Source organism: Lepisosteus oculatus, chromosome 15 (assembly GCF_040954835.1).
Source record: "Lepisosteus oculatus isolate fLepOcu1 chromosome 15, fLepOcu1.hap2, whole genome shotgun sequence".
In the NCBI taxonomy this organism is placed as follows: domain Eukaryota; kingdom Metazoa; phylum Chordata; class Actinopteri; order Semionotiformes; family Lepisosteidae; genus Lepisosteus; species Lepisosteus oculatus.
Genome location: NC_090710.1, coordinates 17,642,294 through 17,664,195, shown reverse-complemented (window position 1 = coordinate 17,664,195; position 21,902 = coordinate 17,642,294). Strand labels below are relative to the sequence as shown.

Genomic DNA, 21,902 nt, shown 5'->3' with positions numbered 1-21,902 from the left:
ACTTGGATATCTCATCTATCTCATTCTGCTGAACGTGCAACATCATTGTACCAATATCAGGAATTTCTCTTCTAGTTTTGTGGTATTATGTGTTAATTACTGTATGTGAAATGGACTTGCAGGAAACCCATTTGGTCATTCACAGGCTTAGAGCCACATCGCTCCACTCTCTAACGAGCAAAGACTGAGCCCTCTGCTGAGAGAGAATTGTACGATGTCCAGGTTTCAAGGGAGGTGACTTTACTTCTGTGACTCGCTTAGTACCACTGAACCCTTTTACATACACAATGCTATCCCTTAATAGCTTAGAAAATAACATAGACAACACCATAGAAAATAACAGCTGGTTGCAAACAAAATGTGGATTGCACACCAAAGTACCACTATTAAAAATAAACAGGCTTCTTTTTATTTGAAGAAGACAGACGTTTCAATCCATCCTCAAGCATAATTTATATGCATTGGTCTGCTGTGGCTCTATTTAGCTAAAGCAGAAAATGCAATACGTTGTAGTATTGCAGCATTTCAGAACACCATAGCTAGTCTGTCAAAAGGAAGTACCTAATAAGAAATCCAGTACATGACATCATATTCCTGATTTTAGGTTTTTGTTATCCACACAGGCAGACCACTCACCTTCTAAACATAACAGTATGAATAGCTTCCACTCGTGGTTGTTTACTATGGACTGTGTGCAAGGTTTTCATTATGAAGTACAGTATGGTCTCAACATCTTCAAATTTACTACAACATTTGTGATTTTGCTATTTTTGAGATTAGGTCTGGCTGACAGAGTCTGGGATGAAAGAAGAGAAGAGCAGAATGAAACTGAGCTAAAGGTTCTTACCCACAACTTTCGAATTAATAACAGTGCCACCAATTAGGATCATGAGACAAATCTCCCTGCCCAAGTAGCCACTACTCTGCATGCGCATCCCAGTGTGGTCTTGCTGTTATATTGTAATGAACACTCCTGACTCTGTGTTGGCTGTGTGGGGAAAGACAGGCTTTAGATGACCTTGTCAGACCTTGTCTTTTAGTTTAACAATGTTATTTAAGGGATACTTATTTTAACCAGAAAAACTACAGTATACACTGTAATAGATTATGCAAAGGTACTGTATAGATGTGGACTTGATTACATGTCAATTTGCAATGATTCCGAACTCTTGCAACTGTCGAGACCCTGCAGTACTGCAAATGCAACCAGTAAAAACTGTAAATGAAATGGCAAAACAAAACTATTTTCAATTAAAACTTAAGAAATCCCCACTTGTACCGTATATCCTTGTACTGAATATATCATTTCATGGCTGATGCTGTGGTCAGAGCATGTGTTGTGGTACAACACAGAACCTGGGAGTGACAAAGCCCAAAATAACCGAAGATTCTTATAAAAGGAAAACAAGTACTTTTCTGGAAAAAGATGTCTCTATTTCATTCGCAAGTGGAGTGACTTTTTATAAATTTGGGTGCATAGTGACATAAATCCCAAACACTACAAAGTCCAGAAGAAACTCTTTGAAGACTGAAATATCCTACTGAAATCCCTTAAAAGGGTATGATTCAAAGAAACATAAAGGAGTTATTATATATGAATAAATATCAATCTTTAAAATTAACATTTAGGACCAGTTATTTGTTTTATATTAAACATGCTAAGATCTAGCTTTAGAGTAAAATATTATTTTACAATGACATTTAAATATTTGTAGTGTACAAATAGTAGTGTAGTGCCCCGTCTCATTTGTCTAATTGACAATATTAGTGCAGGATAAATCATGTCAGTATGTATATGTACTATAACTTATGAATGAGTTTGTGAAAGTTAAAAAAAAATTGTCAGAGATACCTGATGTTGAAGGACAGATCTGTAGAAAACGCTTTTGCAATATTTCAATCTATCTGATAAAATGTCAGTTTGGTGTCAGGGATTTATCACTCCCAAGCTACATCTGCGAAGTGGTTAACATTCCTTTAAGATACTCAAGATAATGTGATTTCATTCAATATAGGCCCAACTTCTATAGTGTTTGAGTAGATACAGTACTGTAGAAAATGGGTAGTCAAATCATTATTTACAGAAATATGATGGTTATCTTTTATACATTGTTATTTATAAAAAAATACTAACTGTTAACATGTCAAACAAACCTTAAAACTCAAGCATATTTCAGGGAAATTGTTTGGGAAGAAATTGATGTGAACTGTATGTCTGCAGGAGGTGTGAAACAGGAGCAGGAGTACTTCAGACAGAAACAGCTGTTTGGTCACTAAGTCATGTTTTTGTCACTTAGCTATGAAGTATAAAATGAATTAGAAGTCTCTGAATACTGTATTTTTTTTGCAAAATCATACATAGCTCTGATCTCTTAATGCATGGATAACTGTTTATCAATGGTTATTTTTAGATGAACATTTAAGATCTAAGAATAATTCACAGAACTGATGCAAATATTAACATGATTTACTTGCAAAAAATATGACCTACTCTTCTAAAATCAGGCTCTTTGACATGAATTGCTCCTGTACATTTAAAATCCCTCTTCAATATAGCCAGAGTACTTGTTTGAGTCTTTTTAGTTTTTGAAAAGTGACTTTATAAATCAGAATATGTTGAAGAATAAACCTGCAAGGATAAAAACATGGAATACTGTGAATTAAAGAGCCTGGTTTTGAGAGACCAAACCACAGATATATATATTTATGAGGGAAAATAATCAAGGGATCCAAAACATCAGTTCACATAATTCTTATTTATATATGAAACAAAAAAAGCACTCAGTTAAAAATAAGCTGTCTTTTTGCACATTAAAATAGAGTGAGACTTCCTATGAAAAGAACAGGAGCAGACAAGCAAAGAACAGCACCCCAACTGCAACACTGAAATGGTGGGAACAAAACTATTAACACCACAGTGCAGAGATGTGTTGAAGCAATGCCTGACTTTTGCATGCAAGATGATTAGTAGCTGATATCTCTTTTGGGCAATGATATTACAGCACTGGCAGCCCTCTGACAACTCCTTACCATTGTCCAGCAAGTAAAACACTGGGCTGTAGTGACTGGCTTTCAGATTTGCTGGGGTGTCAGGTAAGGTGCGGGGATCATTGTGAAGTGTGGTTGGATAAGGAACTGAAATGAAAATTAAAGAAGAATACATATTCCTTGACAAAAAGGGAAAAAATAAGCAAAAAGTATGGGGCATACCTCTCAGCCTACAAATACAGTTTATAGGACCTGTACAACATTTCCATAGGCTGAAATGATACAGTATGTTACTACAACAGTGTAATGCAAAAAGAGGGTAGCAAATTTGATAAAAAAATCAGGAACCATGAAGGCCTGACCATCCTGTTTTACTTCACAAGCCTAAATCTCTTCAGCAAACATCCCCCTAGGCATCCAACATGATTCAGGATATTAGTGGATACAGAAAAATATGGAGTTCATTGCACATTTCTACTAAGTAGGCAATTCAGTTCACCAAAGAGACTTCAACGGGTGAGAGGTATGCTATTTACTTTTTCTCAAGCTTTACAATTTCTACACATGAAAATGAACAGTTAATCAAATGATTAAATCAAACAGGAGCAACAATGTTATTGTGAAATTGGAGTGCTCTATTCACTTTAACCTGTCTGGAGGGGATAGGGGAAAATCCGGTTAGATTCTGTTAGATGACATGGACTAAGTAGGCCAGTGCCATGCAAAATGTGCTTATGGTATGAAATAAATTTGTCATCCTATTTAAACATAGGTTGTTGTTTATTTTAATGTGAGAAATATTCACTTTAGGAGCATTGGAAAATCAAGAATAACATGCTGTAAGAGACTTTTCAATGTGACATTGAAAATTTAATATACACTTTGCTCTAATTTTCAAAGAGACTCTGAACTTGACAAGCTAAAGATGGTTTTAAGGAAAAACTAAAACAATACCTACTGTAAAAAATGTGTAGAGCACAGAAAAATTGTGTTTGTAGTTTGAATAATTTTAGCACCAAATATCAGGAAACCCAATCCTAAGAACCACGTATTAATGCGGAATTATTCAGTCTATGGGAAGCAAAGCAATAAACGATGCCTTTATCACACATCTGGGACTGTATTCATAAGCATTGCAGTGCTAGTCTTGTGCAAATCTTGCATTAGAAAAACTTATAATACTTTTGTCAGACTAGAAAGAGATAAAACTGAAGGGCTGAGCTGTCAGTTTAAAGCTAAAACCATCTAGTTTAGGAACAAAAAGCTTGGTAAAATAACCACAAATATGATTTTTTCACAACATTTTTCACAAACTTTTTGTTAATCATTACAAAAGACCACACAGTGTGTCAGTAGTGCATTTTCTAGAAATACTTTCAGGGAATATATGTTTACTTTTGTTTTTCACTGGTATGTACTGTACATACCACCTTCCTAACATACAAACTTGCCTGTCTTCCTGTATTTTTGGGGGCTTTCACTCGAACCATTCTCATCCAAAACTAGATATGATTTATTTTAACATTTATTTTTGGTAACATTTTCTTAGATTTTGTCTTAATGATAGTAATAAATGCACCTCCTCCCAGATACACACACAGACACACATTATGCTTTTTACACAGAGGCCCCAAAAGAATATAAAATTGATAATGGCCTTTTAATAGATTGTATGCAAGAGCACTCTTACATTCTGTAAAGAAAATGTCACTTAAATTGTTAGATGCTTCACTGCATGCATATTAATATTCTCGTTATTCAGTCATGCTGAGGTGATGAACAGAATAAAAAGCAGGCACACATTAGTTGCACATCCCACAATGGACTGAATTCACAATTTTAGTCTTATTTTTCACCTTTAGATTTGCCACACACTGTACATTGAATTTCACACAAGGATGTATAGCAAGCAGGTTACAGTATGTAAAGCTTAAGCCAGAGAGTTCAACACTGCAAGCTCTGACCGCATTTCAATGTGAGATGTTAATGACAACCTGTGTAAGAATACGTAATCAATACTACAGTCTTTAATACACTTACATACTGAAATGTGTTCATGCAGTGGTGAGTAGCCTGGACTTACTCAGGATCCACAAGTGTGGATCTGAAAAGCGGCTCAAGGGATACCCACCCACCCCCCAGCAAAGCAGGGAATTTGAAATGCAAAATCCTAGAGGATTTTTTTAATATACTGTAGATAAGCATCTTCCATGTATTAAAGGTGCTTTTACACCTACAGTAGTTTCAGAAAAAAATGAATACTGTATATTCTTATTTTACCATCCCTACAAGACCATACCTAGAAATTATGAGAGATGCAGGTGACCCTTGGCCCACAGGCTGCCCACGACGACTTCAATGAGCTGGAATAACATGCTGCTACCGAGTGTCAGGATGTCGGTAGTCAAGTACACTCCAGTGCTATTGTAAGTGCCAGATGTTACTTATTCTAAGAGTTGTATTCTTGAAATCACTTGCACACATCATTCATTTTATATCAGTTTTTAGCTAACAAGAAGCAGCCCAGCAATTCTGAAAAGTTTCATACTAGTTTATCAAGAAGCTTGCTTACGAGTCCCGGCAGGTAGTTTGAAGTATTTGTGGAAAAAATACTGACAATAACTATTTCTTTTGAAATTGTCACCTTGGTGTTGACTCACTCCTACCATCCTCCTTCTAGATGATCAGGTAAGATAAAGATGAAATCTGTGTACCCCATTTTGCCATCCTTGTATTTTGATGTTTCACGTCTGCTGTGCAAACAGTTCTTTATGAGGACACTGCAAGAGTGCGCGTGACACACACCACAGGGGCAGCTCTTGAGCATTTTGCTAAGTTACCTCGACCAAGCAGAAATCTGTTCCGCACTGGTAGCTTTCCATCTATTGAGTCCCATATCCTGGGGAATTCCGTACCTCTGTCTCTTACAGTGAAGCTACTAAAGACAGTTAAGGAGAAACAATCCCAAACTCCAGCCAGTCACCTGGTCTCTAGGCTATAAATACAGGAATGTAGACTTTCCTTTTCCCTTTTTGCTTCACTGATGTCTTTGCCAATTCAGCAACACTAAGGCTTGTTTTATAAAGCATTCTAATAGGCTTGGCCACACGAGTGTTGTTCCACACGTAAGGCTTTGCCAAATTCTTAAACCTCCATTTAATGAAAACGTTACTTGCTGGATTTGCTTGTATTTTCTGAAATATAATTTAAACAAGTAATATAGTGTTATAAATGGGCAATAACAATGTTAAGGGCACTTATGCATGTTTCCATGAGAAAAAAAATATCATTTGCTTTTGATTTTGCAACAAAATAATACAGTATAATACAGTTGTATTTGCTTCAAATTGGTCAATGAAGAGAATGAGACAATACTTGATGGTGGAGTAATATTGGCCTACAGTGCCTTTCAAATAAACTCAGACCATTCCTATAATGTTCCATTTTGAGAAATTATATGTTAATACTTATACAGTTTTGAAAAATGTTTAAAATATTGAATTCAAAATCTGAATATTTAAACTCAGTATTTCTAAAGTTAGAATAAGTTAGAGTAAATGTCAACAAAGACTAAAGAGAAAAACTGAAAATTATGTTGATTCCTTAAGTATTCGGACCCGTGAATTCAATATTTGGAAGAAGCACCTTTGGAAGCAATTAAATCTTTTAGATTCTTTTAGAGTAAGTACCAGCTGTGCACACCAGCCTGGTGCAATATTTGTCCATTTGCTTTTGCAGATTTGCTTAAGCTCTCTCCAGTTTCTTGGGATTGTTTATGGATAGCCATTTACAACTCTTTGTACAGATTATCATCTCAAAAAGACTAAAGTGAGACCCTTGACAGAGCCCCTCAAATACATTTACTTTCTTATTCTTAAACCACTACAGTGTAGCTGTGGATTATTGTACTGCTGAAAGGACAATTTGCACCCCAGAAGTCTTCAGGAGATATGCCTGTTCTTTGCTCCACCCAATTTCTCTTCAATCCTAATAAGTTTAATAGTCCCTTCTTATGAGAAGCATCAACGTAGTATGACCATGCTTGACAGTAGGGATGGTGTTGACTGGGTGATGTGCTTTTTGGTTTTTGAGCCTAAAAGTTCAAATTTTGAATGCACTGTTGCAAAACACATGTGAGATTTGAGATTGGTTTTCCACTCTGCAATACAGAGAATCTGAAGTGACAGAGATATTGCTGACCCCTGGATTTTTTCTACCATCTCAGCCATTGAACTTAGTTTTTTTCAAAGTTGTTGTTGGTCTCACAGCGGTATCCCCTGCCAGTTTCCTCCTTGTCCAGCAGCTGAGTTTGGAGGAACAGCCTGATCTAGGCAGTGTCTAGGTGGTACAGTATGTTGCATCTTCCATTTTTCGATAATTAAGCAGACTTTGCTATAGGGATATTCAGGACTACAATGTATTTTGCTCTTCTCATAATCTGTGCTTTTCAGTTACTTTATCCCAGACTTGATTTGAACATTCCTGATAGTTTGCTTGTTATTTATTACGTGAGCAAGGACCCTCACCTAAGTCACAAGAAACACTATTATAGGACACAGATGTAACTCATCTAATTGTGTGGCTTATTAAGGAAATCTTGTGCACCTAAATCAATTTAGATTTTCCACAGCAAAGGGTTCGAATACGGATGTAATTAATATTTTCCTGTTTTTCTTTACTTATCTATTTACTTTTTTTTTTCTTTGAATACATGGCATATGTTTCGGTATGCATCAAATATTATTAACTATTATTAACTAAACCATCATAACTGCCAGCTTCAAAGCAACAAAATGTTAAAACCCTGGAATTTTTGAAAACTTTTGCAAATAAAATGAATACTGTGTAATTAACGAGAAAAAACTTACAGTAGACATGTTTTGAATGGAGATAAGAGTAGAAGGATACTGAAATAAATGATGCTGTCAACAACACTATTAAGCTGTTCTTTTGGGACAAGGATTATAAATTGTTGATTGGGACTAATGAAGAACAGCTGTTGTCAACAGTTCCTTGAGGAGACTTGCAGTAAGTCTTGCACACTCTATAAAAATATTATTAAGCGCAGAAGATGAGGGCAGGACTTCAAAATGTTTCATGGCTTAGTCCACATATTTGACCAGATTAAAGTAGAATTTATCAGTCTATTTCAGATTTAATTCTGCTGTTGCTCCACAGCCTGCATCAGCAATATCATGGATATTATAGAAGTCTACTTGTTGCTCTTCCCAATGCCTGAGAATATTCCTCTGTTTATACTTTTAATAACTCTTCTCCTACGTAGCTCTTCTGCTAAGTTGGTAATGTTAATGATACAGAATAAACATTAATTTAACATTATGATATTAAAAAAATAAACATATTTTTCCTACACAATTAATCAATGATTAATCAATAGTTTGCAACCCCTTTCCACTTGATATGAACTGGATATTAAATACATTTGAAAGAAATCAGCTTTTAAATATAAAAACTTTGCCTAGTAAGCAAGAACAAAAAAAAAACTTTAAAACAATAAATCATTTCATGCAGATTTGTTACAAAGTTCTTCACTATGAATTGGTTAGGAGATGCTATAAAATGCAATTTTCTTTGTAGTATTGGTATTTCTGAGAACACCAGGTGAATATATGTTTAATGCAGCCAGGCACAGTATTGTAAGCTAAACATTTAGAAAATAAAACAATAATTTGATACTTTAGGTAAATTAATGAATAATGAAAGCTAAATGAACTGTATTCTTTTGTTTTTTTGTCAGTCCATTTACCATAATTTACATGTGTGCCAATTCCAAAATTAAGAAAAGCTTTGATCTCAAATCTTAGTAACTAGAAATTTGGTAGCTGAAACCAGGATGCATACCCTTTTAAAGAAACCACTCTCGCTGATAAGTGATCACAGTTTTCAACTTTCTCATCTCCTTACATAACAATATTCAGAAATTCTGCTCAGAGCAGACAATGTCACTTACTCATGTCTGTTCTAGGCTAATTAGCTAATAAGCAGATTAACTCTTCTCCAAGACTCTTCCTCTTCATATTCAGAGCTTATCCATTATAAACCTGATAAAAGCTACAAAAATAAGTTTTACAAATGTATTTTTTTTATGTTGCAGAGTCAAGTCAACATTAGTGCTTTAATTTCCTGTCTTTTTTTAATTCCACTCTTTGTACTGGTAGACATATCAGTCCTAGATACGAAGGATCACAATTGTAAAACACTTCTTTAAAGGATGGTTGGCAAAGCCTTTTAAAAATCATACTGTATAATCTGATAAATGACTTGTAGAACTATTAAAGTTGTGATGGGATTTTGTATTTCTTTGCATATTTTAAATTTCCTTCACTAACAATCTATACATCCATCCATTTTTAGATAATTACTTAGTTCAATACAAGGCAGAATATACCCTAGATAGGATGCTGGTCATTAAAGAGCTAGCCTTATGTTTTTTGAATAATTACTGAAATTGACAGATGCACATCCATAAGTAAACAATTAAATACTTCAGAGCATCAGGAAACTACGGACTGTACACTGTGTAGCTCATATTGCCTTTGTACTGTGGTTGTCCTGGGATATTGTAAACCTGTATATCATTAACAACCAATTTACTCTATTTGTATTCATTTTCTAATCTCACAATAGAATTTGATGTGGACAGATGGGGTCCTGAACATTACAGAATTTTAAATGATGCCAGATCTACACATATACAAGGAAGTAGTTCAGGTGGGTAGCTGCATCAGCATGCATAGGCTGCAAAATGAAACACAATGTAATAGGTTGGTTCCATGCTGAAAAGAGAAGAAAGAAAACACAAAGTTTCGGCCATGGAGCCTTCTTCAGGTCGTGGAGCTGAAACGTTGTGTTTTCTTTCTTCTCTTTTCAGCATGGAATAAACCTACAGTATTACTTGTTCCTATATTAAGTAAGCTATATGTAATTTATATGTAATTTAAACACTGCAGCTTTTATACTTGCATTGACAAGAATTCTCACCCAGATCATGTTCACTCTGTAGTGGTTGCATGTACAGTATCTATGTCAGTGACTATGAAATCCCTTTGCAGCTGTACATGCCCAAACACCTGTCTCCCTCCTTGAACTAATACAAAGCTACGCTTTAGGCCACACACTGAGTCTGCTGGTACTGGTCCTCTTTGTGTTTTCCCTTTCTGAAATACATTGGCATGGCTGTTTAACTGCTCTTGCTTTAAGGGTCCATTTATAAAATCATAAGAAAGTTATTTTTCTTTTTACTCACTTGTTCTGTGTTTGATCGTTTAAAATAATAAATGACTAAACTTAACTAAAAGCACCACTGTGCCCAGGAAAGCCAGAAGTAGACAGAGCTCCCCTATTCAAGAGAGTAGTCCAATAAGGGTCATTTATGTCATCATCTAGAAGTGCAGTTTATTTTACTCAGAACTTACTTTCATTGCTACTATTGAGACAATGAAGGAAAAGGGGAGAAGGTAATCTGATGTAGCTCACTTTATTGCTGGAGGTTTATAGATCTGGGGTTTTCATTCAACCAAGTTTTGAAAGGAGCCTTTGTTTCAGATTCCATATCATGACTGATATAGTGTATTGCTCTTTTTCAAACCATCAAACTTCTGGCACTAGAAGTGCATATACTGCTATTAGAGAAAAAAAAAGATCACCTGACCCATATCTCATTTTCAGAAAGACCAAGCGATAAGCTTTCAAAATTACTCAAACCCAATGCAGTTTCATACAAACAGAAATTGGTGATAAAGATTGTAAAAGAGAGCAGGCTATCTATCTCTTTAATGTTTGTCTGGTATCTTCGAAAGTATGTTCTATAACTTTGGAGTTGAAAAACCTGTTCACAGAATTTTTCAACAGATATAATAATTGTCATAATAACAACAATTGAAAAAAAACATTAGTTTGCCTGACATTTTTCAGACATCAAACTCACTGTATATATACAGTATATACTACCAGAAATTCTGTAATGATAGAAACTAAACAACTTGAGAGTTGTGCTGACAATTTTGGGACTACTGTATCAACTCTAGAATTATGCAGAATCTGTATACTGGTGTAGAAATGGTCCAGAGCCTAAATGATGTGTTTTTTCTTTCTTATGTTTTTCAGAATGATACTAACCTCTGCTCGTTTCTTGGCACCCCACACTGATGCAGCTATCCTCCTGTTACAATTTCATCGCTTAAAAACTATTTTGAAAACAATAGACTGGATTCTATTTTTGGAATTGAAGATAACAAAAATTTTCAGCACATATTTAAACTTCAAGGGCAAGTTGTCCTAAATAAAGCCTTTAACAAAGGAACCATTTTTATATTCTAATTCACAGAACTGCAAAACAAAAGTGCTAGTAATTCTCTTAATATGTTTAGCTACACAAAGGCCAATTATACACATACAACACTCATTTTCATTGCAATCTGCTGTACTTTTGCTCTTGAAGTCTGTGACTGACAAGTATTTGTTTATAGGACTGAATATTTTGCATATTTTACGAATATGCAAGGCCGGATTTCCATTACCTGAGGTGGGGGATTTGCAGCGCTCCAGCTCTGGGGCTACAGGGTTGTCTGACAGCTCTGTTAGACCTGCAGCATAATACAAAAGCAATACATCTCAGTCATTTCTGCAAGTCCTCCTCTCACAAGGTTAATGCCTTCTCATTCTAGCACATTTTTTTCCTACTGTAAACTGAGGCTGTTTTTGTTGTTGTTGTTGCTTTTCTTTGCTGTGTGGCTCAGGCACACACACAAGTGAGAATCCAGGGTCTCACAGCTAACCCCCGCAGAAACATCAGGTCAGGTTTTTGATAATATACACAGATGGACTGAATGGACAGGTAATATGATTTTCTTTATTTAAATTAAAACCTTTTGCTCTTGGTGTGCCAATTAAACCAAACTGCTGAAATTGTATCCTCTGTGTAGCACCTCAGATTTTGCCCCAGTTTACGTGACCTATGTGAAACAATGATATTCATCACAGTCTCCCCCCTACCCACAAGGTGGTCGCCATTTTTGGGATGCAAACATGCAGCAAGCAAAGAAGAAAAAAATACCTTCAAGAAGGCTGACACAGTTATGTGTATCTTGCGGCATAACAAAAATACATTAATTTATTCCAAACAGACAATTTCAACAGCAAACAATTTATTTAAAGGACGTATGGCCAACTAGCCAAAGAGTTATCATTACACATCTCGTTTGTTTTCCTTTCCAATTTTTCCACATTCTGTATAGCAGCAAATCAGAATTTTCTAAATGGGTCTCTCTCTAGATGCAGGGCTGTACCATGTTCTGTGTTTGACTTTCCCTTGTGAGTCAGCCAACTTTACTCAGTCACCCTTGTTGGGATGAACATGCTACAAAGACTGTGAGTAACTGGTGAGAAATTAGTGTTTTCTCTTTTTAGAAGACCATATGACCTTTTCAATAGCCTGCCAGGCTTTTGTTGACACATTCCACAAACATTACATAACAAACCTATCTAAACAGATACTGTAGTATCTGGACATACAGTACTTTAATTTTCATCATTGTTTTTCATCAATTTAGAGTCTAGATAATAATCTAAATCCTTGCCCTGCGATGGACTGGCACCCTGTCCAGGGTGTACCCTGCTTTGCGCTCGTTGTTTGCCCGGTAGTTTCTGGCTTCCTGCGACACCGTATGGTATAAATCGATTTGGCAAATGACATGACATGACAATCTAAATCCATCTCACTTAAGCATAGCAAAAATAATACGCCCAACAGGGGCTTAATGGTTGGCATTTCACTGGTGAGATACAGATACTTTTGTAGTTTGTAAGGCTGTATTGAGCGTAGGAGGGACTGCTCCAGGAATCACAGTTGAGTCAGGTATTATGCATACAGATGATTACTGCCGAAGTCTTCTTTAACACTGCTGTGCTTTAGTGGAGCTGTTTTAACCATAATATTTATGTAAGAATTAGTCACTCATAATCTGTTTCTTTTCAGAAATGGCAGTGCATTCCCAATGTTAATAGCTCCATGTTTTATATTTCATTCCAAAAATAATTCTGGAAGAAAAATCGGGGATTTATATAAAACCTGAACCTCTCATCAACCAGGAAAGCTTGTATATTGCTGAAGTAAAGGACCAGGAGCATGGGTGACAGGGACAAGGAACATGTGCAGTACAGTAGGTAATGTGGAGACATAAGGTCACACGGACTGCCCTTAAATTCACACTTTCAGAAGCAAACTTTTCGGAAATCGAGCTGGCACATGTGGTTCCAGATCAGATACTTTGAGATAAGACTGTTTTTTCACATTACATCTAAATTAAATAGAAATTTGTGAAAAAGGTCAGATCATAATTTTGCTTTCCTACCTTTATATTTAGTGCTTATAGAATGTCTACACACCCTTTTAATGTGGCCAAATAGCCTAAAGTCAAGAAAAACTAAATCAGAATTTAGTTTACTTTTATTTATACATTGTAACACACAGCCAACAAATAGACAAATATTCAAACATTCAGAAAAGTAATTAAAAATGAAGATCTGCAAAACTGAGTTGGATACAGTAATTGTATCTTTTTGCACAGTGTATCTTTAAGTTCTGTCTTATCTTTATCTTATCTTTAGAGCTTCCCATTGTGCCCGTTTCCCACACTCTTCTTGTCACCCTACTGACACCATTGCAGCAGCTCCCTGATTCACTCTTTGCAAAAGCAAGGGGGCACTTGATGAGCCTTATTCTTAGGGTCAGGCTTCAGTTAGGGAAGTTACACCAAACAACCTCTAATACTGTATACTTTGTCTCTGCAGTGCGTTTATTAGTATCCATCCAAACTACTGTTATGGATGATAATTTGGTTTTCTACTATATGTTTTATTTTATTGCTCTTATTTTGCAGCAACATTTAAACCTGGTTTTGCCCTCTTACAATTCACAACTTCCTCTTTCCTTGGCATCTGTAATTATGATAAATTCTTCAGCAATCTGATGAGTAGAACATTTGGTTGGCCAAGAGAATAGAACGATGTAATTCTACTTTTTACATGATCATTTATTTCAGTTTAGGGGAAATATTTAATCCTGCAGTCATCTGTCTGGATTAAAACAGACACCGCACGAACTTGAGAAACAGAAGTGAGGAGCATGGGATTTACCTTTTACGCAATATTTGTATTTATTATGGGATTAAAGTTGACAAGCATGATAGTTTGAAGTCAATTTATTTTTACTGAAAATGGACAAAATACGCATATTGAAAATTAGTTGGTAAATGCTTATGAAAGAAGCAAACTATCAATAAAATGACAAACAGACCGAGCAGCTACACCCCCCCGCCACACCCCTGTTTTGAAGGCAGACTTACTTTGGTAAGATGTACGGATCCGTTTCTTTGAATCTGAATAAAAGTTAGACAGGCCGCGCATGCAAGGGTGGTCTGTCAGGCATGCCAGAACATCAGCACCATCAGAATGGAGAGGGAAGAGAGAAAAACAAGCCAGAAGTGAAAGGAAGGTGACCCCAAACCTGCCCCCCTTTTTAGCCTCAGGGAAATCTATGCGTTTTGGTTTTGCTTTTGTTACTTAGTGCATATTCCAATGTTTCACATTTGCCGCTGTCTAGACACAACGAAATAGAAAAGAAAAACTTTATAGAAGAATTTACTGTTAGTGCCTCTAGTACAAAGAAAATATCACAGTAGGAGTTCAGAAAAACCAGAGACAGCACAACCATGTAATATTGCACTATGCAATCAATTTGCAATTGACTAAATCATTTAAATAATGTATCTTTTATATTTTCATATGTGCTAAATTTAAGTTCAAGGTGTAATAAGACATAAAATTATATCTAATAATATAATAATAGAATGTAAAGTAAAAAAAAACTGCTGAAGTTTATATTTTTCTTATCTGGTTATGTACTGCTAATGAATCAGTGTAACACAAATTATTCCTTTCCCTCAGAATACCACAAGAATAATGCACTGTACAAATGTCATATGGCATTTCAAAATTCTTTTCAGCGACAGTATTTATCCATGATAATGGATAACCCCTAAATAAATACTCATGAGGTATGATTTAAGTTATTCTCACCACTGGACTAGAAGTCAAAACTAAAACATGTCAGAAGAAAAAAAACCTTTTAATCCAGGGAGTGGATTATGGCAATAACAGAAGTAAAAAACAATAGTTCTATGAATTAAAATATTCAATTTACAGGTTATTTAGAAAATATTCTGGTGGTATTCATCGTAACACTAATTCTCAGTCATTATGCAATGTTACCTACAGTTTTACCTGAGGTTTGGGTCTGAAAGTCATGAATCGTGAAAAAATGTGACAGCACAAAAAAATTACCATTTTTAGTATGAAGTTTGATCTGGTTTAACAAAATAAACTTTGAGGACTAACATCAACTAATCCAAAGTAACATTTCAAATAATATAACATTAAAATGTTTGTTTTATACTGTAAATGTACTTATTAATACATTACAGTAATTAAAACAGAATATGAATGCTTAAAGATCTGTGCCTTCTATCCATGAGTTTCGGTACAATACATTATTAAAACCAGTAATTAATAACAAGCTACTAATAATACCATTACACACAAAGAAAGATATACTTTAAATAACTTGTTTATGCATTAGTTTTCACTACAATAGAAACATAGCAACCCGAATTATCATATCTATTATTTAACCTCAATGCCTAGACTTCAAAGGTTTGTTAAACTTTAATAATAATAAACAATCTGTCCTTCCCCCAAAATGCAACAATGTGGGTTCAGCCTCAGTTCTTTGTAAAATTGCAAACAAACCATTTATACTGCTGTGGCTTATTTCATACAAAGATAAGCAATTTTACACATCATTGAGATTTCAACCGGTACTTTCTTGCTTCTGAGAGAGCACTTAAATGTCCTTAAAATACCTCTTAATCCTGTTGTATTTTATAAACCTTTAGTTTATTCTTTTTATAGCACTGTGCAGCCATCATTGGCATCAATTATGTGTCTTTAGTTTGTGTTAAAATCACGCACTTCCCCTTGCAAAAGAGCAGTAATTTATGAGGAGCTTGAACGTATGCGTGCGGAGGGAGGAGTCGCAGGTTAGTCAAAGGAAACTAGCTGAAAAGGGCAATGTGCTCAAGCAAGGGAAAAACAGAATTCATGCAGGGATGCCACCTCAGACTGTGGTGAGCAGGCAGCCAGCATGCTTCTGCACATCTCCTTCGTACCTGCTGCGAACTGCTTGCTCTTTCGCGGGGAGCGGATCAGCCGCTGGTATGGGTCACTGGAGCCATAAAGGTCAAGGGTCCCCATGCTGAGAAGAACTGTCTTCTGAATGAAATCAACCACTGCAAGGCCATTGCAATTTCCAAAAGCCACCCTGCATCAACGAAGCCAAAGCACGCACATCCAGGACACACAGAGAGAACACGAGCCTTTAACACACAGTCCTTGCTAAAATGCCAAAGCTTTCACCATTGCAAAATATGCTGCAACGACAATACAGTAAATCACAGGTCACATACAGTAAAGCCCAGAAAAATGAAAACAAAGCAAAGAAATAACTTCATAGAACTTAATTGGATCGGTATGCAAAAGTCTAGATTGTCACGAACTCGCGTCACATTCTAGCACCTGAACACCTTTTTAAAAAACAGATGGCACTTAGAAGGAGATATTTAAGAAACATAAAAGATTTCCCCCAAATACCCAATGAGCTCTCAAAAGCTTAGTTTGGCAGCTTCTGAAGAAGACCTGCTAAAGGCTTGTATCTTACCACTTGAATTTCAATTATCAGAATCTATTATGCCAATTTATATTACAATGCCCATTTTTATACCACCAATTTAGATATGGGAATTATTCTTCAGCTTTGCTCTACTATCTGATACAATCCATCCAACCAGTCCAGAAAAGAGGGGAGCCTACATTGCAAAATGTGTTTTCAAGCCATCTGCCACCTTCTCTACTGCAAGCCTGTAACAGAAACAGCAGGTCTGACATGCCAGGCTGAGTACTGGCACCGTTCTAATTGATAACATCAGAGACTTTACTGTTGTCTGACCGGCCACAGCTGTGGTTGGCCGAGAATTCCCCTGCTGAATTCAAGACAGGCCAAGTGTGGCCCACTCCCTGGGAATCCCATACTACAACTGGCAAAGGAAGGCGATGGCTTTTCGGGAGATGGCTCACATTTTCAAAAGAGCCTTAGTCTACTGCAGGTGTTCTATTAGTATTGCAGTAGTTTAAATTTCCTCAAGATTAAATAAAGCAGTAACTGAATCAGACTGAGTTAGTGGTTAATTCCACTTGGCTCATGGATTAACAGCCTGACCTCGGGAAGAGGCCATCAGAAACAACCCCACTTGCTGGGATGAGTCTGTCTACAAGCTGCTGTAAGGGTTTTGATGGGGTGGAGGGAGGCATGTGAAGAGAAGAATATTCAGACGCGTTTCAGAAACCTGATACTCATTCTTCGGTGATGGTGAATGAGTGAAGTTTGGGAGTGCCCTTCTCCCAGACCTACAGTTAAACTCCATTTAACAAGTTTAAAACAGAATTTAAAATAAGATCTCAGATGTGACAGTTACTCTTAACAGACTTAGTTGAGCAGTTTAAGAGAAAGGTTTTACATAAAAAATGACATTTTGTGTGTAATAGGAAAATATAACATCCAGTATAAGTGTTCTGTGACAAGCATACTGTATAATTGTAAATATAAAAAACAGAGCCTCAATACAATTTTTGAACTCACTGTATTTAAAAACAAGGACTAAGAACATTGTTAACAAATCCATGCTTCTTTGAAGAAAAAGCTGGATGAGATCCTAGGATCAATTAGCTAGGATCAATTAATTTTCAAATTTCAAGATGGGCCAAATCACCTCCTCTAATTGGTTGCCTTTCTTAAAATATTTTTAAAACTCATTCTTTAAAGAAAATCCATGTTAACGAGATCATTTAAAAACAAAGTCCTAAATATACTTAGTAATTTCTCATGCATGTATTTTTATTCATTGCCTTTGAGAGCATTACTTACAACCCATAGGCTGAGTTGATATCTAGACTTGTTATTTGTTGAGGAGGTTCTCCATCCACCCACACAAGTTGTATCACCAGCTCAGCTTGGTAACCAGGAGGCATCCTCACTGGTCGCGTCTTCACCCTGTCAGTTTAAAAATAAACACGTAAAAAATAAACAAAATACAGCATAACAACAAGGTGACCTACTCATCTGACGGCCTTATCAGGACCTCTGAAAATATGGTGCTTGACAGATGATAGGTGAAGGGCTATCTGTGATGACAAAACTCTGTGGTGTGTTCTACCATGAATACTATGTAAAATCTGAATTACAAATTAAAAAAAAATGCAAAGTAACATCAGCTAGTCCACAACTGATCTTGGCTTAGAGGTTATCTGATCTCTTAAAGTAGTATCAACTTTACCTACTGTAATAAACACCTACAAGCCACAATAACATTAACTTGTACTCTCAACCCAGGGCTGAGTACTGTACCTGTTTGAATAAATCAAGAAAACTCTAAAGGAAAAGGAGATCAATAGAATATTTTGCAGGAAAGGTTAAACAAATATCAAAGTATAACACTATGTTAATAGAAGATAGTTATTTTGTCCATTGTGGTTGGAGAACTGGGATGCTTGGAAACACATGTAAGTTTATTTCTATTTACTGTACGTGATTACAACGGTGGTGGTTTGAAAGCAAACAAGAATGTTCAGTTATATCCAGTATGCTGTTTATTTATACAAATAGATTAAAATGGGAAACTCAACCCTGGTGTTAGTGTGTGCATGTCTTTGTCCGTGTCTGTATGTGGCCTAAAGATGGATTGGTATAATGTCCAGCGTGGATCCTGCCCTGAACCTGTCGTTAGCTGGGATACTGTATGCTCTGGTTTCACCGTGACCCTATTTTGGATAAAGCAGTCAGAAAATGGATGGATAAATGAATAGATGAACCGACAGCAAATACTTTCAGTAAAAATACACAACAGGAGATTCTTACTTCAAACATGGAATGTTATCTTTTATTCCCTCTGGAGTAACTGTCCCTGGGCTTCCTGGAAGAGGCTGGGTTTTAATAGAAGGAGACTGGGAGCTCTGTTCTGGGAAATTAGTGTTGGTCTCTGCTTCTGGAGAAATTAAATCCTCCACTTCGTATTGCAGACGCACTTCCAGTGACTGCCAAAGAGGAAGCATTCACATTGATACACGGCAAACATGGAAACACCTTTTTTTTTTTGCTTACCACCTTCCTTGCCAAATTATTTTTCAAATGCCCTGTAAGTACAATTAAGAACCTTAAGATGTAAAATTACCAAAGTTCCATGAAAATGAACAATCAGATAGAGCTTTGCTTGTTGTTTGCCAAGTGACTGAAGATAAGAAGGATATTATGTAACAACTACAAAATACTCATGTAAGACATATCCTTATAAATGCTCATAATACCCATAAACAAGACTACAGACACAAAGATGGGGGCCACTATGAATATGCATGTAATGGAAATTATTACAGTATCATTTACAAAACAACAAGTTTAAAGTGACTGCATCTGCTTCTTTCAGACTAGTTTCTTTAAAGTTAAACCATGCATAGGCGGGGGTAACACAATAACAAAAGATGGAACTTGATCCTATGCTAGAAGAATTATTCTGCTGCAATTCCTTTTTAGCAGAAAAAAAAATAAAGCAAGTTAAACTCACCGCTATTTCAGTAGTGGCCTCATGTTTGCTGAACCTGTAGACGATCACATGGGCAGAGATGCCAGCCACGCAGAAGATCCTGCTCTCCGGGCACCAGCTGATCATCTGAATAGCAGTGGGGTCCTCCTCCACAATCTCTGCTGCCTGCTTCCCCTCGGTGGTCTTCTGCTTCTCAAATACCTTCGAGGTCTTCAGCTTGTAGAGCATCTGAAGGGTGACTGCAATGGGAAAGCAGCACATGTGTTTCTTTACCAGGCTCTTGGCTCTAGGACAGGACAAAAATCTGCTCCGTTACTTCAATGCAACCTTTCAATAAAACATAGGTGCCCTTTCTCTTACCCTTGTGTATCCACTCAGTTGTTCCTTCTACTTATACTTAATGTCAATTTTGTGTATTACATGCAACATAGGATAGGGGGATCTGCTAGGAAAATAATGCAATGTACAGATTATTGGCATTATTAATTCTTTTCCATACTCATTTTTAAAGTTATAAAAATCATCATTTTGGCAAATACTACGATTTTGAAATATGCTGTTCTTCTTCACAGAATCCCAAATTACCACGGCTGTTATATTGTAGCAGAACCATTGCAATTCTCAATCCTCTGCATGGAAGGGGCAACTTGGCACACACATGTCCACCCAGAAGCAAAGCTTTATTGAGGTTATTGTACACATTCATGTTATGTGACATTTTTGTACATAGAGAGTTATTTACATATGTATACAAAACTCTCCACGCCAAGATTGGATTTCAGTGAACTGTATGGTGTTATCACAGTGTGAGGCCTGTCACCTAAGTGTGACAGCTGCCACTCTATTCTTCATCTGCTGGGATTCACTCACAGTTGTTTGTGGGTTCCCAGTGTTCCTCCCTACAAAATGACAAACTCTACTATGCTTTTACTATGCTTTCTTTATGAAGTAGCATTTGGATGACCACCAAAACATTTTGTGATATGTGTATTACATTGTGTTACAAAATTTACTCCTTCAAAATTATTTCAGCATGAAGCTTTTGGCTTTAAGAATCTTGTGGCCGTGGTTGAAGATACAGAGCAAACAGAAGATACAATAATTATTTAGCGATTCACCTCCCCGTATAAATGATTCTGACACATTCCGGTGCAATTATGAAATGTGATTTTATTTCAAAATACCACGGGAAGATAGTGGAGAGTGTAAAGGTTTTGAAAAAAATAGTGAACCAAACGAACTTACTGGCAGATGCATCCCAGAACTTGACTGAGCCGTCTGCATGCCTTTATAAAGAAAAAAGACAATGTCAGTGACAAGTATTTTTAAGATGCCAAATTAATAAGCTTTAAGGTTGGAGGAGAAGAGGAAGGGTCAGCAACCTTCAGTTTGAAACTGGCTGTGAAGCACATTCGTTCATATCAAGTAAGTCTCACCATAAAAGGGGATTAGAATTGTTATTTCTTAAGGCTCATATTGAATAGAAGACAAACACCATTTTATTGAAGCATCTACCATTCACTAGGGAACTGTGGTCATCAAAGAAACCATACACAGTACATATTCTGGGGTCCTGAACACTGTAAGGAATAATGTACTGTACACGAGGAAAAAAGCTCAACTTTATTATGGCATTGTGCCTTAAATTCTAAAGTAGTTAAATAATTTTAGGAAACTGATTATTTTAAAAGAGGAATGTATAGTGTTCTTGCCAAAGTACACCATCATATTTAAGTGGTTGGGCCCAACCCTCACAGTTCTTGTAGAATTTACAACAAAATCCTACAGAGGAAAAATGTAAGCAAATGACTAAATGACTCTTGTCTTTGGTAAGGTACTTAATTTGACAAAAAGCTTCAATGTATTATGGCAAATCATAAAATTACCTGATAATTAAGTTGCTTTATACTGTATATATTTATATTTAAAACATTATTTCTTTTTGGGTAGTTCCACAGTACTTGAATTATATATCAAATAAATATCTGAATAGCTATGGTAACCCAAGTTCATTTTGTTAATTCCAAAGCAGTTTTACATAATTTTTTCATTTAAATCTGGAAGCAGAAGCATTGAAAAGGAATTTTAAGCAGCTCTTAAGAAGACAAGCACTGGGCCAGCAGAGATTTGGGGATGCTATCCCTGTTTAAAGGCTGCCATGGTGATTATCTTTCAACTGCGTTC

The 21,902-nt window shown here is 36.2% G+C and overlaps 1 protein-coding gene across 11 annotated transcripts in view; it reads right to left on the bottom strand.

Annotated features, from left to right (window-relative positions):
* Positions 1–21,902, bottom strand: part of stxbp5l (syntaxin binding protein 5L) — a 259,708-nt gene that overhangs the window by 33,402 nt on the left and 204,404 nt on the right. For 4 of the 11 annotated variants that reach the window (XM_015363844.2, XM_015363849.2, XM_015363846.2 and 1 more), the window contains exons 14-21: positions 20,964–21,004; positions 19,740–19,957; positions 19,037–19,212; positions 18,047–18,172; positions 16,236–16,387; positions 14,355–14,426; positions 11,529–11,594; positions 3,031–3,135 (exon numbers count right to left, since the gene is read on the bottom strand). In XM_015363844.2, the coding sequence (XP_015219330.2) occupies positions 3,031–3,135; positions 11,529–11,594; positions 14,355–14,426; positions 16,236–16,387; positions 18,047–18,172; positions 19,037–19,212; positions 19,740–19,957; positions 20,964–21,004 (956 nt within the window). The remainder of the gene's footprint in view (positions 1–3,030; positions 3,136–11,528; positions 11,595–14,354; positions 14,427–16,235; positions 16,388–18,046; positions 18,173–19,036; positions 19,213–19,739; positions 19,958–20,963; positions 21,005–21,902) is intronic. The other 7 variants (XM_015363850.2, XM_015363851.2, XM_015363855.2 and 4 more) reach the window with 3 other exon arrangements.